This window comes from Aythya ferina (genome assembly GCF_964211825.1).
Source record: "Aythya ferina genome assembly, chromosome: Z".
NCBI lineage: Eukaryota > Metazoa > Chordata > Aves > Anseriformes > Anatidae > Aythya > Aythya ferina.
In genome coordinates this window covers 25,362,472-25,377,395 of record NC_140299.1, presented here as the reverse complement: position 1 = coordinate 25,377,395, position 14,924 = coordinate 25,362,472, and the positions used below count along the sequence as shown (strand labels likewise).

General features: G+C 36.1%; 1 protein-coding gene across 11 annotated transcripts in view; it reads left to right on the top strand.

Moving 5' to 3' along the window:
* PDE8B (phosphodiesterase 8B) overlaps window positions 1-14,924 on the top strand; it is a 93,199-nt gene that overhangs the window by 57,157 nt on the left and 21,118 nt on the right. For all 11 annotated transcript variants that reach the window (XM_084504836.1, XM_084504835.1, XM_084504837.1 and 8 more), the window contains 6 exons: window positions 99-156; window positions 4,820-4,908; window positions 8,773-8,851; window positions 9,331-9,471; window positions 9,858-9,946; window positions 10,600-10,660. In XM_084504836.1, the coding sequence (XP_084360962.1) occupies window positions 99-156; window positions 4,820-4,908; window positions 8,773-8,851; window positions 9,331-9,471; window positions 9,858-9,946; window positions 10,600-10,660 (517 nt within the window). The remainder of the gene's footprint in view (window positions 1-98; window positions 157-4,819; window positions 4,909-8,772; window positions 8,852-9,330; window positions 9,472-9,857; window positions 9,947-10,599; window positions 10,661-14,924) is intronic.

Genomic DNA, 14,924 nt, shown 5'->3' with positions numbered 1-14,924 from the left:
TATATAAGACTGTTATTACTACCTTATGTTTAAATAACTGTCAAACTGATACCATCTAGGTCTTCCACGTTGAGTGACCAACATGTTTTATTTTATAGATCTGCTGATCAAGAAGAGACTTCTGTTCTTCCCCTACTTAATGCAGGCTTTGATAGGGTATGTCTTCTTTGATAAATTACATGTTTAATGTAGTACCTATAAATGCTTTGTAAATTACAGACACTTCTTTTTCCTCAAACTTGAAATGAATCCTCCATGTGAACTAGACGTTTGCTTCTATTCCAGATTTACTGATGAGAAAATAGTGGCAGCTGATTGGGTATTCTTCTTTTCAATAATGTTTTGGAGAAGCATGTGAAATAAGAGACTCTGTGATCTAGCTAGTCCTTCCAGAATAAGCAGGAATGTCAAGAGATTAATTCCATGTGGTCTGGGCAGATGGTGGGTGGGTTTTGTTTATGAGTGCATTGGAAAAAACAATGATGTGGCTCCCTGATTAATGTATGCTGCATGTAACAACATGCTGCCTTGTCATCTGGACATCTCTGTGTCTTTGTGACTGCTAGGATTCCTCTTCCAAAAGGTGTACCAGCGTAGTCGAGCACCTGCTGAAGTGAAAAAGGATTATTTATTTATTTATTTATTTATTTATTTATTTATTTTATTGAGGTTTGAATTGGGTTGTTTTGTTGGCCTGAACCCTCTCTTTTCAAGAGAGCATTAAAAGTTGTTCTGTACAGGAAGCAGAAGGGAACTGTTTCATTCTCTTTCGTTGAACAGCTTTGTAGGTGAGAGCAGGAAGGCAACACTGTAAATATAGCTTCAGTTGCTTACCATCTTCTAGCTTCTAAAGTCTTGTTTTCTCTTTACAAAAAATGCAGGACAATGTATTTAGTGGGCTGTATTATGACTTCAAGTGCAGTATTGAGTTCAGACATGGGAGACACTGTCCTACTGAGGTGTGTTTTAGTGTCATGCTTTCTTCAAAAAAAATAAGTTTGTTGGATCTTTTTGCACCTGACAGCTGTTCTGGCAAGTGAAGAGAGAAGATTCTGTACAGTCTCTAACCATTCCCTCTAGCTGTCCCACATATATCGGGGAGCTTGCAACATATAATAATCCCCTACTTAAATTATTCTCAAGCCTTTAAAACATATCTGGTGTCAGAGATCCTGTTTTCACAGAGGGGAGGCTGTAGGATATTTTTCTGCTTGGGTAGAGATTTCTAGGGCCTAAACTCACAAAACAAAATGAAACTTAAAAATATAAATTGAATAATAATAATAATAACCCCCTTCTCGAAGTAGAGAAACATTACCTCCAGGGATCTTCTCCTCAGAAGTATAATAAAATTGATAACTGATTTTTGTAAAATCATATCTGCTAAAATTATATTGTTCTCTTCACTAATGCTATTTTTACAGTCCATCTTTTCTGTAAGCTTTATTTTGCATTATCACTATTCATTGTATTGGTGTTTGTCATGTTATTTCCTCATCTTCCTCCACCCCTTCTCTCAACAAAACATGGGTCTGTCTGGTGGTATCTGTCTTCTAAATGCATCTCCAACTTGACTAATAAAGTGTCTGATCATGCAGCCAATTAGTCTGTCACTTTTTTCTAGAGTTTTGTAGAAAAAAAAAAAATAATGAATTTTTACAGCAGGTTTAGGATCTAAAGATTCCCAGGGCTCCTTTAATGTACTTAGGAGATATGCTTGCAAATGCATCAACCCTAATGTTTTTTTTATGCTGTGAATAGCTGATTATTTTGCTTTAAAATGTTCTGTTAACTTTTTTGTGTATGTGTGTTATGGAAATATCTTTCTATGTTTATGTGTATATACATAATATGCCGTAAGTATACTTGAATAATCACTTCATTACTTCTAATGAAATCAATGAAGATTGATTGCCATCCGCATCTGGATCACTAAAAGATCTTATGACCACTTTCCAGAGAAAGATTTCAGGAATCTTTTGACTTTTTTTTTTTTTTTCATGCTGAGTTTGCCATGTTTTTTTTTCTTCCTTTTTCTCAAGAAAGTAAATTATTACATGTCTTCTGAATGTTTTTCCAGTATCATTAATAGCTTTCATGTTTGCGTATTAATGGTCTTGTTAATGCATTACCTTCATTATGCTGATCTTTCCCCCTAAGTCTCATGAATATAATAGAAATGGCCTCTTTAGGATGGACTAAGTTAAGTAAGTGATTTGACTTCCTGACTGATTTTAAACAGTGACTTAAATCACTAAAGGAGGAAGCCTTGATTTCTGCAGTTGCTCAACTGCAAATTGTTTTGCATTTTGAACTTTAGTTCTTTTTCTAAACAAATGTTGATTCTGTTGACCTGTTACTCTTAAAACTTGTTGGTTTGCAACAAAGCAAATCTTTAACACTAAACCTGGTACTTCTTGCTAAGCAAGAAGAATGATGCATTTTTATTTCCTGATTAATTTTGTGGCTTGCATCAAGTTCTGTATGGGATGATAGTGGAATCTGATTAAAATGAAGTCAATGTAATTTAAAAGTAAATGTTAGTTTAATAAAAATGTACTGTATAAATAAGAAACTTTTTAAAAAGAAGGTATTACTGTCAGCATTCTAGTATTTGAGAGGTAATAGATCTTCCTCTTCTAGTGCCTTGTTTATATGCACAAATTAGAAAAAGGAAATGTTTTCTGCTTTTTTTCAGGTCCAAGCGGGTTTCTCAGGTTTGAGTGAACTAGTATGTTTATAATATATTAATATTATAAACTTAAATAAAGAGATTCTATGCACCTGCAGAAAAATATATGCAGCAGTTAAGAGCAGGCTTAACACTTCAAACAAGCTGCAATTCTTGGTTCCTTGGCATTGAATCATACCAACATAATGTCTTCATTTTCTTTTAAATTTTGTCAGTAAATGACAATATGTTAAAATTCAAACTGAAAAGACCTTTAATATGTTCTAGGAAATTTAGCTTGTAAAATCAGCAGCCATCAGTGCTTAAATAGTATGTTATTGATAGATTTGTATTTTTATTGTTTTAATTTTCCTATAAGTATATTTGAATCCTTAAAACAGCACTCTAAAAGTGAAAATCTAAATCTTCAGTGCTGTAGAAGAAAAGTTTGCAGGCAGTTTGTTTTGCAAAAAACACATCTTCATCTGAACCCTAGCTTCTACCAGCTTTATATTGTGCCTTTGGGTTTCCCAGACATTCACTTAATAAGCAAAGTGACAGTTATAGGAATATTTTAATATCTTAACATTATAGGGACAAGATAGACCAATGTTAATAGTTATTTTTAAATTTAATTTTTACATTTTGCTGGCTACTTGGGATTAAGCTGTTGATCTCCAAAACACAATTTTTCAAACAGGAGAGAAGCACAGATTCCTCAAAAACATTCTTTGTTCTTCAGTTTTGACTGCTGGCTCTTGACTCAGCATGCAGCTGTACTGTGAGAACTAATGACATCACAGAGTATTTTCTGTGAAAAACAAAGTCTGTGCATGTATTTATAAAGCAGTGATTTAGCTCCTTAGAGCAGAAGCTTACTGATGAGCAGTAAACTTTAACTGAAGTCAGAGAATCTACTAGTACTTTTGTGATGAACATGAAGTTTCTGATTTCAGCCTGACCAAGCACAATACCTTTAAGCTTACTGCCTTTGCCTAACAAGTAAAGGACATTCTTTCCATATGAAGTATATAAAAATCTTGTTAGCTGCTGCCAGCATGTTACTCACTTTATATAGTTTTCTGCACTTCTGAATTCAAAAGTGGTGACTCGGTGAGATTACTTGTGGATCAAAGTTACTACAACTTGTGCGTTTTGGATGCAATATTTGCAGAAAAACAAATGAAATGCCAGATGTCATTACATTTTTTCCTTTTTTTTTTTTTTAGCATGAAAGTTTTATATCTCTAAGGTATTCCTTTTCTGTTCGGAATTAAGACATAGCTGTTCAAAAGGAAACATCCAAATTATACCTGTTTTGTTTGAGACTGTGAGTTTTTTTTTAGATTATCTATTTCTAATTGAATACCAAACACCAAGTGACAAAATTCACAGTTGTGGTTTTAGCATATTTTCATGTTTGCTTTGTGTTTAACTAGTGATGTTGTCATAATGACTAGTAATCATTCCCATGGAAAAGATGAGTCCTGAACAGAAAAGGTACAACTAAAGTTTTTTATTTGTACAGGATCACAGAATGGGTGAGGCTGGCAGGGCCCTCTTGAGGCTGTCTGGTCCAACTCCCTGCTCAAGCAGGGACACCCAGAACAGGGTGCCCAGGACCACGTCCAGGTGGCTTTTGAAGATCTCCAAGGAGGGAGACTCCACAGCATCTCTGTGGTAGTGCTCAGTCATTCTCACAGTCAAGAAGTGCTTCCTAGTAGAATCATATAATTATTTAGATTGGAAAAGACTCTTAAGATCATCAAGTCCAATGATCAACCTAACACTCACAACCTAACACTCACAGTTAGTGTCAGGAGAAACCTCTTGTGTTCCAGTTTGTGCCCATTGCCTCTCGTCCTGGCACTAGGCACCACTGTACAGAGGCTGCTTCTGTCCTCTTTGCATTCTCACTTCAGATACCTTGCAGAGATCTCCCCTGAGTCTTCTCTTCTCTAACCTGAACAGTCCCACCTCTCTCAACCTTTCCTCAAATGAAAGAGGTTCTGGTCCCTTAATCATTTTTGTGGCCCTTTGTTGGACTGTTGCCAGATCTCTTTATCAGGTTAGTTTTAGAAACAGGAACAGGAATAACAGATTTAAAAGCTTCCAGTCTATTTCATGCACTGTTGATTTGTTTTCCAGCGTTTCATGGAGAATAGCAGCATAACTGCTTGTTACAATGAGCTGATTCAAATAGAACGTGGAGAAGTGCGATCTCAGTTCAAATTACGGTATGTAGAAGTGTAAGAAAGTGTGGGAAACATAAATTGTTTGGTGTGCATTCCCAGATATGTATGTATATGCTTTGTATCTGTATGTTAGCCAATTCCTATAGCCTTATTTTACTGTTCAGTTAGTTTGTAACAAATGTAAGTGCTTTAGTAACTGGTACCCTCAAAAAGCTTCATTGGTGTGCTTCATTCATTGGTGGTTTAAATTACAACTTTCCTTAATGCAAAAATCAGTACATGTCCTTTATTCTGATACTTGCTTCTGTCCGTATGTCTTGAGGCACATATATTGAATTTGGCAATGTTACAGCAACCATTACTGGTATCACCGCAGTCACAAACTTTAGCAGAAATATTGCAGAACAATTTCTGCTCACTTAGTTGCAAGGGTAGCATTCCACAAATTCTGTCCTGTGTAAGATTTATGGGCTGCAAATGTATAGGACAGGACATTTTCAGGAAATCATTCTTGCTCTCAGATGTGTGAGATGTCATATCTGACAGTTTGAGCTGAGCACCATCTTAAGCTGGCTCTTCATACCCCAGAGTTATTACTTTCCTGTCCGTGCAAGACTAGACAGACCAATATCACAAATTTTTATCTTAGTGAGAAATATCTAATTGTCTAATTATATGTTTCACTAAGGTAAGAAGAAACTAAAGACTTTCATTCCATTATCACTTTAATATGACTAATTTTATGTTTAATACAAGTGCTTATATCTACATGTAAATATCTTTGCAATTCAGCTCTATGAAAAAGGAATCCTTGAAGCTGTCATACCAATAAATTGTAGTTCTCTAGATCTCATGAGTTCCAGTTCCTTTGACATAAAACACTATTGTTTGTTTACAAGATTCAGTGTTTCTGGTTAAGCAGTAGATTTTTCTATGATCCTGTTTGCAAACCAATATCAAAGAAACTTAATGTTCAAGTGAACATGTTTGTGTATACAAAATATGACTATAGTAAAATCTGTGGAAAAAAAAATAGGATTCAGGCTTACACAATGTTTAATAGGTGTTTTCCAAGGCTCAGCAGAAAAATAAAACAACAGTGAAATTTTAGAAGTTAATTAGATGTTATGGTGGTCACAACTTGGTTCAGTAGTAAACACAATGTGAAATGTGTGACTTCTGAATTAAGTCGTCATTGATGAGAAACACCAGTTTATGTATAAGATTAAGATGTCATTCATACATGCAAAACCTGTAGCTTATGTTTAAGTCCAATAAACCAGATTTTGTAATAACAAGGATACTATGGAGAGAAAGGAAACTTTTTCAAGATGTTAGATCTAGTTTTCAAGATTACTCCCAGTTTAACCAGTATTCCAGTTGCAGAACTTTGTTATCTGACAATGTCCAAAGTCAGACTCCTAAGACAAATCAGGTCTGTGCAGATAGCCTCCTTAATTTCTTAGCTGAGAAGTGTTACAGCATTCATTGCTTTTTATTCTGTATGTAGAAGCTTTTTGGCATTCCCATCACTTACTGTTTACCAAAACATACAAGAATTGAAATTATCCTTTTGTTTCTTTAAAATGTTGACAAACGTATCAGTGGTGTCTTGTGGTACGTTTTGTTTTCATTTATTTATTTTTCTAATAAACTTTATGTTCTTCTCATTGAAAGCTTCCTGCTTAAACACATGGAATAATTCATTTCAAGAACTGCATGCCAGTACAGTTTGAACATCTCTATATGAGTGATACTAATTACAAATGCAGATAATTAAAATTCAGAGAACATGATTTGTTATTGGCTGCCATGTTTTGCTATGAGTTTATTTGAAAATGCACTCCTCCAAACAAAACAAAACAAAGCCTTAAAATTTGAAGGAAACAGTGTCAGTCCCCAGAAGCATTTCATCTACTGATAAGGACAATAAACAAGTAACATTTATACTAGTGTACTACACTGGTATAAGTAGCGTTTTGAAAGATAAACCTTCTGAAAAAGAATACTTGTAACCTGGAGAAGCTGATATTTTGCAAAAGAGGATTTCTTTCTATTTTTGCCCAGTTAGGCAGAGGCTCTAAATGAATTTTCCATAAAAAAATAACACAACTAGTGTTGCTATTTGGTTACAATTTGTTCTCATCTGTGTGGTTTGATGAAATGGGGGTGAAGAAGTGTTGCTCCTTATGTTTACCCCACTGGGTTCCTAGTCTCTGATCTGTTTGCTGTCTCAATAGGTCTTCAGTACAGCTTTGTATATGTGGAAGGAAAGAGATTATTTAATCAATAGGACTAAAAACAGGGTATTTCAGGTGTTCACATACAAGAGAAACTCTGTGAGAATGTAGGACCAGCCCAAGAAAGCGGTATTTAAGGTCATTTCAGTGGACCAAAGTGTCTCCTATTCCACGCAGAAACTGCTTCTTATCATAGCTTTTCTGCTTCTTCTGTTAGGCAGCTTGGTTGGGCATCTGTAGGAGATGCATTAATCAAAAACAGCATGGCCCATTTCAACTTTTAATTTTGATGGCTTGGTTGCCAGATCAAATGATAAAAATAGGGCTTTAATAGTGCAAACATTGCTGTGTTTCCTTGCAGGAAGTTTGCTTAATGACTGTTGTTAGCTGTTGGTATACCAGATGAGTATCTATCACTGAGGTAAATTAATTGTTTCATACAGCACAAAATCACACCATGGAGCTGGCTTGGACTGCTAGAGCATCCTTAGTAAAACTATACTGAGAGCTCCTTTTATTGTATGAACTGAAATACTACTGTTGTATTCTGTACACAACACTTCTTCCTACAAATCTTCATCCACACAACTGCACGAGTATGTCTTTGTTTATAGTTTTTTTTGTTTTCTGTTTGTTTCTGTGTTACTTCCATGATAAGCAAAGCTGGCAATATCCTATATTTCTTAATAAAGAGGCAGAATACTTCTCTGTTAATGATTCACTGGTCATCAGTATTAATTCAAACCCCACTATGCAGTCTGTGAGCAAGATGTTCCTTTTAGGTAATAACAAGGATGTTTATGCATGATGCACTTTATGCTACCTGCAGCAAGAAGTACATAGCAGATAATTTGTTTGTGTTTAGTCCACATCAAAGATAAAGTACTGGCATCTATCGAAGCAGGTATATCTGAGTTGTCTCTTTTTGTATATGCTATATATCCATAGCTTCCTTTCTTATGCTAGGAGCCTACATCAATGTTAATCCCATTCTGTGTGAATTATAAGCAATTTGAATGCTGTAGCAAAAGGGCAAGATTTTTGTTTCTCCTATGTTAGATGATAGTCCTGAAAAAAAGGGGAAGTAGAGATTAATTCTGCCCTTAATTAAGATCAGGATGTATGGAGATCAAATTTCTGAATTATTACTTGGAGGCAAGAAAAGTGATATTTTTCTGACTAGGATTTTGACATGGCTTAAATTGTTTCCTCTTACTATGTTGCATTAAAACTTCTTTGACAGCGGAGATCTTTTTTCAGTAACTTTATATGTGTCTGTGCTGTGGTGATTTTTTTGGTTCCCTATCTTTAATGATCACAAAACTTTCTATTGTAATGTAACAGCCATTTGCTATTTTTACAGCTAATTGTTAGTTCCTGCTGTCTAGAGCATGTCTAGAAAAAGCAACATACTATTAAGTTGATGCAGTACTCATGAGCACTGCAGAACACAAGTTACACTGTGACCTGCAGAAAAACACGTGAACAACAGGAATGTCTGAAGATGAATTGCTTCAAAAAGTTATAAGGGAGATGGGTACTTGGTTTAATCATAATGACATTCTGGTTTGTGATTCATCTACTGATAAGTACAGTGTAATAATGCATTTATGGTAAGCAAAATATTCTAACAGTGAAACTAACGTGAATCATTTACTAATTTCAGGGCATGTAATGCAGTGTTTACAGCATTAGACCATTGTCAGGAAGCCATAGAAATAACCAGTGAAGATCATGTTGTTCAGGTATGGAGAAAAAAAAAAGTTAATCATTTTGTAGAATTTGAAGACAGGAACCCCAAAGAGATCTTTTCTCAGTAGTTTCTCTTCCAATTCTGTATTTTAATTTTGTTGCTGCAGTAATTCTGGATGCTGCATGTTGACACTTGCTGAATTTTTAAGACTTTTCTTTTTGTACCTTTATTTAGATGACCATTTCCAGTGAAGTAATATTACTTATAGTAAAACAGCAAAGAAATCCATAGCAGCACTAGATAACCTGTTCAGTAAGGGGTTTTTGTGCTTTCTAATAACAGTTTGTATATCCCATTCTGTGTTCAACTCCTCATGTAAATTAAATGTTTCTCCATTTGCATAGTATTTTTATGTGACAAACACCAAACTGTAGGGCTGTGTGGTTATGGCTTTGGATGTATATCCTGAAATACTTAGACAGTTATGTGCAAGTAACTGTCTTTTAAAAGTGTGCTCTTCTTGTTTGACAGTATGTTAATCCAGCCTTTGAACAGATGATGGGGTATCACAAGGGAGAGGTCATTGGCAAGGAACTCATTGAAATACCAAAAAGCGTTAAAAACTGTGCAGATCTTTCAGACAGTATCAATACATTTATTAAAAAAGGAAAGGTGAGTAAAATTAAGCTTGTGCAATTTTGATTTGGATTTCCAGACTGCTTTGTTTTTAATACTCCAGGTTTAAAAACACAAGATACTGCTTTCATGAGTTGCATATATTTGACCAGAATTCTGTTCCTCTGGTTCCTAAACTTCTTTGTAAATATTGGGTACTCTCTCACAAGAGAAATATATGAAAAAATTTCTCTGTCCTTTGGTAAGCAAATATCTGTTAAAGGTGGTACTATGTACATGTATTACAACATTTTACACTGTTTTAAAAATACAACCATGAAATAATATGTATTTATTACATAAAATTTATGTAATAGTAAATGAATATTTGACTGCAAGCTAAATATTCTTAGACACTGTCTCTGTTATGTGTGTTTGCTTAGGAATGGCAAGGGGTTTATTACACAAACAGAAAATCAGGAGACAGTATTCAGCAGCATGTGAAGATAACGCCTGTGATCGGTCAAGGAGGGTAACTAACTTGTACAGAGCACAGTTACTTTCTGTTTTTTGGGGGTCCTTCTTTCTGCTTTCTCTACTGGGGAGTCTGGTATGGACCTCTATGTATTTAGGAGCAGGGTGGTGATAGAACTACTGATTTTAAGCAATGCAGAAAGAATAAGCAAAATTAAGAAGGCCATGTTGTTTACTGACGTTTGTCTATTTTGTTGTCTTCCTACACTGGCTAAAAGGACTGTGAATTCATAACAATTGGTAGTGTTGCTCAACTAGGTACCTAAAAAATGATGTTTAGGTTGATGTTACAATACATTTTTTATGAAGTTATTCTACAGTATGCAAACTGTTAACCAGTCAGTTGGAAAGATCATCAGCTACATGATTCTCTTGTGATCATGCTTGTACGTGCTTGCACTTTTACAGTGTATTGTGTGTACGTTGCCAAATTATACTCCCAGATGTGCAGGTGAATTCCTGCAGCAGCAAAAGAATCATGTATCCTAGGACAAAAACATGGCTGTAACACTGGAATGCTTGTTGCTCAATCAGCCATTTGGTGTTGGTTTTGGTATCTTGTTTCTTAAAAGCATCAAGAATTCAGCTTTAAAAAAATAGCAGTGTGTGATACCGTTTGGTGTGGTAACAATAGATTATTTCTGTTGCTAGGAAGATAAGACACTTTGTGTCCCTAAAAAGGCTGCAATGTACTAATGAAAACAACAAGCAGGTAACTGTTTTCCTTCCATGTCTTAATTTTCATCACTTTTACTGATTTTTTGTTTAAGAAATGAATATAGATCACATCCTCTTTGAAAACCATTCTCATATTATCACTGCATGTTGGATCGAGCAAGAAAACTTTTTCATTTGCTTAGCCTTTTTTTGCTGGACTGTTTTCCTTTTGTAGGACTGCTGAGTAGAGAACGCCTTTTATTCACTGGAACTTAGATATGACAGTGGATTTTGTGATATTGTGGAGCAGCACAGACTATAATGCAAAGGGAGTTCAGGGTATTTTTTTCTATAACTGCTCTCGCCAGTCTTATCTGACGTACTTAGAGCTGATAATGACCTATGCTCAGCTGTCACAAGGTTTGCAAATGCATGGTTCTTGAATAAAGTATAAATTGAATAAAACGTTACCTGCAAGTAGGACCTGAGATATCACGTACACCACAGAAAGTGTGCTGTGGAGGGGTGTAATCCAAGCCATAGTTCAAAACACCCTCAGTGATCCTTGGCTGCATTAGGCAAAGTGTCAACAGAGGTGATCCCCTCTGTTCAGCACTGGTGAGGCCACACCTGGAGTTCTGTGTATAGTTCTGGGCCCCCCGGTACAAGAGGGAACTGGGCACACTGCAGAGGGCCACCAAGATGATAAAGGGACTGGAACAACTTTCCTATGAGATAAGGCTAAGAGAGCTGGGACTGTTCAGCCTAGAGGCTCAGGGGAATCTCATCAATGTCTACAAATACCTGAAGGGAAGTCGGTGGTCTCCATTAATGGGATACTGCTGTAGGTGTCCCTGCCTGAGCAGGGGGTTGGACCAGGTGATCTCCAGAGGTCTCCTCCAACCTCAGCCATTCAGTGATTCTGTAACCCCAGTGTCTGCAGTCCAGGCACATATCCACCTAAGCAGTTTCTGAAACAAATCTGGTGGCATGAGAAGCCGTTCGATGTGATCTACTCCTAGTTCACTCCATCTGAAAGTGGCTCTGAAGCAAATGGTTATATTTCATGTTTTGCCTCAAAAATACTGTAGTACATGGCTTGAAGGAATTCTGGGCTTCTCTGAGCTGAAGAATGAATTCTATGGTCTGTAGAAGTAAGAGGTAGAAAGCAGTATGAGGTCAGAGCATGAAGAGTAGCTGGCAGCATTTTGTGGAGTGAAGATGTACTTGTGAAACATGATAAATTTCCTATCGTTTCCATTTTCCTTAAAAAATTTTTTTTTAGGGATGGAGTTATGTATCTTGTTTTGTCTAGAATTTAAATGTGCTTTTATCTGTCATGGGGGTAAAGGCATTTGTGCATAAAAGTATGTGGAAAGTCACTATAATTCCTAATTGTCCTTTTTTTCGGTATAACAAACCTATAATACATTATTGTAATACATTATTGGAAAACTACTCTTGGAAAAAGTTAACAGGTAGTATTCTGTTAGTTGAAACCATGTCCTTGGCACTGTTTTTTGTGTGGGCAGGTAGTATCAAGTCAACTGAGAAATCTTAGCTTCTGGAAGAACTGAAGCTTTACCACTTAAAGACAAAGCTTGAAATGTTTTAACCTTACCTCATATTTTGATTAAAACATACATTTTAGTATTGGCAGCAACGTATCGTTTACAGTAGCAGGATTTCAAAAGTGCTCAGCCTGGAGTGCAGGAGATTTTTGTAAAAGAAGTAGTGTCAATGTTACATTTATTTCTTTTTTTAAAGTCATTAATAAAACCACATAGTTCATATTGTTTCATTTACAGCTGCTTTGACATTGATTTGGGATTGAGATAGCATTTGATGTTTTTTCTGTAACATATACACAGCTGAAAGACTGGTGCAGGACAGTGTAAATGTCATACTGTTTATACAAGATCATCAGTACAAAACAATTGCAGATTTTCAGTCATCTAGGAAAAGCACCAATAGGAATATAGGTAAAAGTGCTTTTGTTTTCTGTTTTTAATCTCCCAGTACTTTGGATTGCTTAAACCAGTAAGCTTAAGACCAAAATTATAGGAACATGTGTCAAAGGCCACATTCACACTCTTCATACTGTTGCACTGTTGGAAAGCACCATCAATAAATGCTTTTTAGTACTGAATCATGAGCATTTATTAGGAAATAAAGCCTGAATCCAATGGGCGTGGGCAGCCTTAGAGTTCTGGGGAGCCCAGGTTGTATGAACTCTGAAGGGTTCTGAACAGAAGTAGAGATCTGCTACAAAGACTAAAGATCACAACCTAACAGAATATATGGTCTATGAAGATTTAAGATACTTAACAAAAATAAAAAAATAAAAAATAAAGTGTGGCCAACAAAACTAAGTTTTTGCATTTCTCTTCCATGGTGGAAGTCTCTCCTGCGTATAGCAAGTACAGTATCAGGTATTTCAGCATTGAACAACAGTGTCTTGAGGCTTTGGTTTGGTTTCTTACTCATTTTATATGGGTGGTATTGGTGACATATAAGAATATCTATACAATATTCATAAGACTCTGTACGGTTATTTTTGTAGAGTTACTGTTATGATGGTATTAGTTGTGATCAGCATGTGGACACTGCAGGTTACACCATCTGGTGGCAAAGAGAAGTTCAATCAAAGAGAAAACATTGTGTAGCTGCCAAGCTCAACCTGAACTTTGCAGAAAAGCTTCATTTTCTGTAGCAGTTAATAGAACAGACTAAATGTCCGTTAAAGTTTGATTAAAATTAAAATGAAATTTATCGTTGAATTAGTGACAAAATAGTGTTAATAAAATGGCTCCTGGGGTTTTACATTAGCTATTGAATTTCGTTCAGTTAGTTTTGTGGTAGCCTCTATATTTCTAATTCTCAGTAAACTGCAGTATTTTAAGACACAGTACACCATCCTGTTGAAAAGTAGAGAAAAGAGGGCAAATGTCTCACTGTGTAGACTTTCTGCATTTGTGCAATTGAAATAAATGTTTTTAGGGATTGAAGAATTAAACAGTTAATAGCACTCTGTCTGCATCTAGAGAGTTGAGGTAAGGACCATTATTTGAGCATTTGCTGAGATGTAGCCATTTTCCCTGTTCCTAATGCATTGAGGATGTGCTGTCTTTGGGTTAAACGAGACTTTATCGAAGAATAATACAGAACAGTCCCAGAAGTAGTCAAGCCCATCACAGACGCTCCTGTTCTTTGGTTTTGGAGCTAGTAATCTCTTTCTTCTATTCATTTAGACCTTTCTGGAGTCATCTTCATGTTCTGCTGTAAGGCAGTCCTTTTCTTTCATCTTCCGTTTTGTATCAGTACGTTCCTGAAAAATAAATTTACCTCTCCCTTGACAATACAGGAGCTGGGTGAGATGATCATGTGCCTTCAGGCACTGTAGATTGCTTAGGGTGCGACAGGATGCTGCTTGATTTTTCCACGTGGTAGGGCTTGAATAAACCAAATAGTTCAGGCTTGACTTGGCATCTCTTCAGGAGACAGGCCACCTACAAACCATGAGACTTCAGCATTTCAGCCACAGCTTCTGGTAGTTGAAAGCCTATTGGAAATATCAGAATATCCTGAGCTATTGCATCTTGCTGAGCCATCTTGTCCTATCCAGATGGTGGTGTCAGTGCTCTTCATGAAGTTTTAACCTTTTGGCTCTCTGTGGTGTGATCCCATGCACTGGTGGGGGCACAGACTCTTTGTGTTGATGCACTGAAATAAGCCTGTCTGCAGGTAAAGTTGAGGACTAAATGCATGGAAGGAGTAGCAAGGGGGAAGAGGAGGCAGTAAGACTGCAAAACCTGTAACCCAGAAGGAGTTGAGGGTGATGTTTGTCATCCTGTAAGCAGTACTTGCTCTGCTCCAGGAACATTTGTTCATCCCCCACAGCCCACTCATGGTCATACTGTGCAATTTCCTAAGTAAAATACCATCAGGAGTTTGAGTGATTGAATTCCAGTGTCAGTTATTTCTTTTAGAAAGCTGGCATAGGTTCACAAGTCAGCATGATGGTGTTATATATTGAATTCTGTATGTCTGTGGTCTTTATTGCCAAGAGATCTGAAGATTAAATGAGGCTTCAGTTCTAAAATAAATCATTTGTTGCATTTAATCACACTTTAAATAGAAAGTGTTTTGTTATAAAACTCCTTTTGTTTTTGTTGTTTTTTATTATTTTGTTATACCTCTAGCCATGGGGACATCTTAAGCAGTGGAGCAAAAGACCACCACATTTCTTAACACTTTTTGTTAACACTTAATATTTCTTATTTTGCAAAATAAATCTGGAAAGACCTTTTTTGTGACAA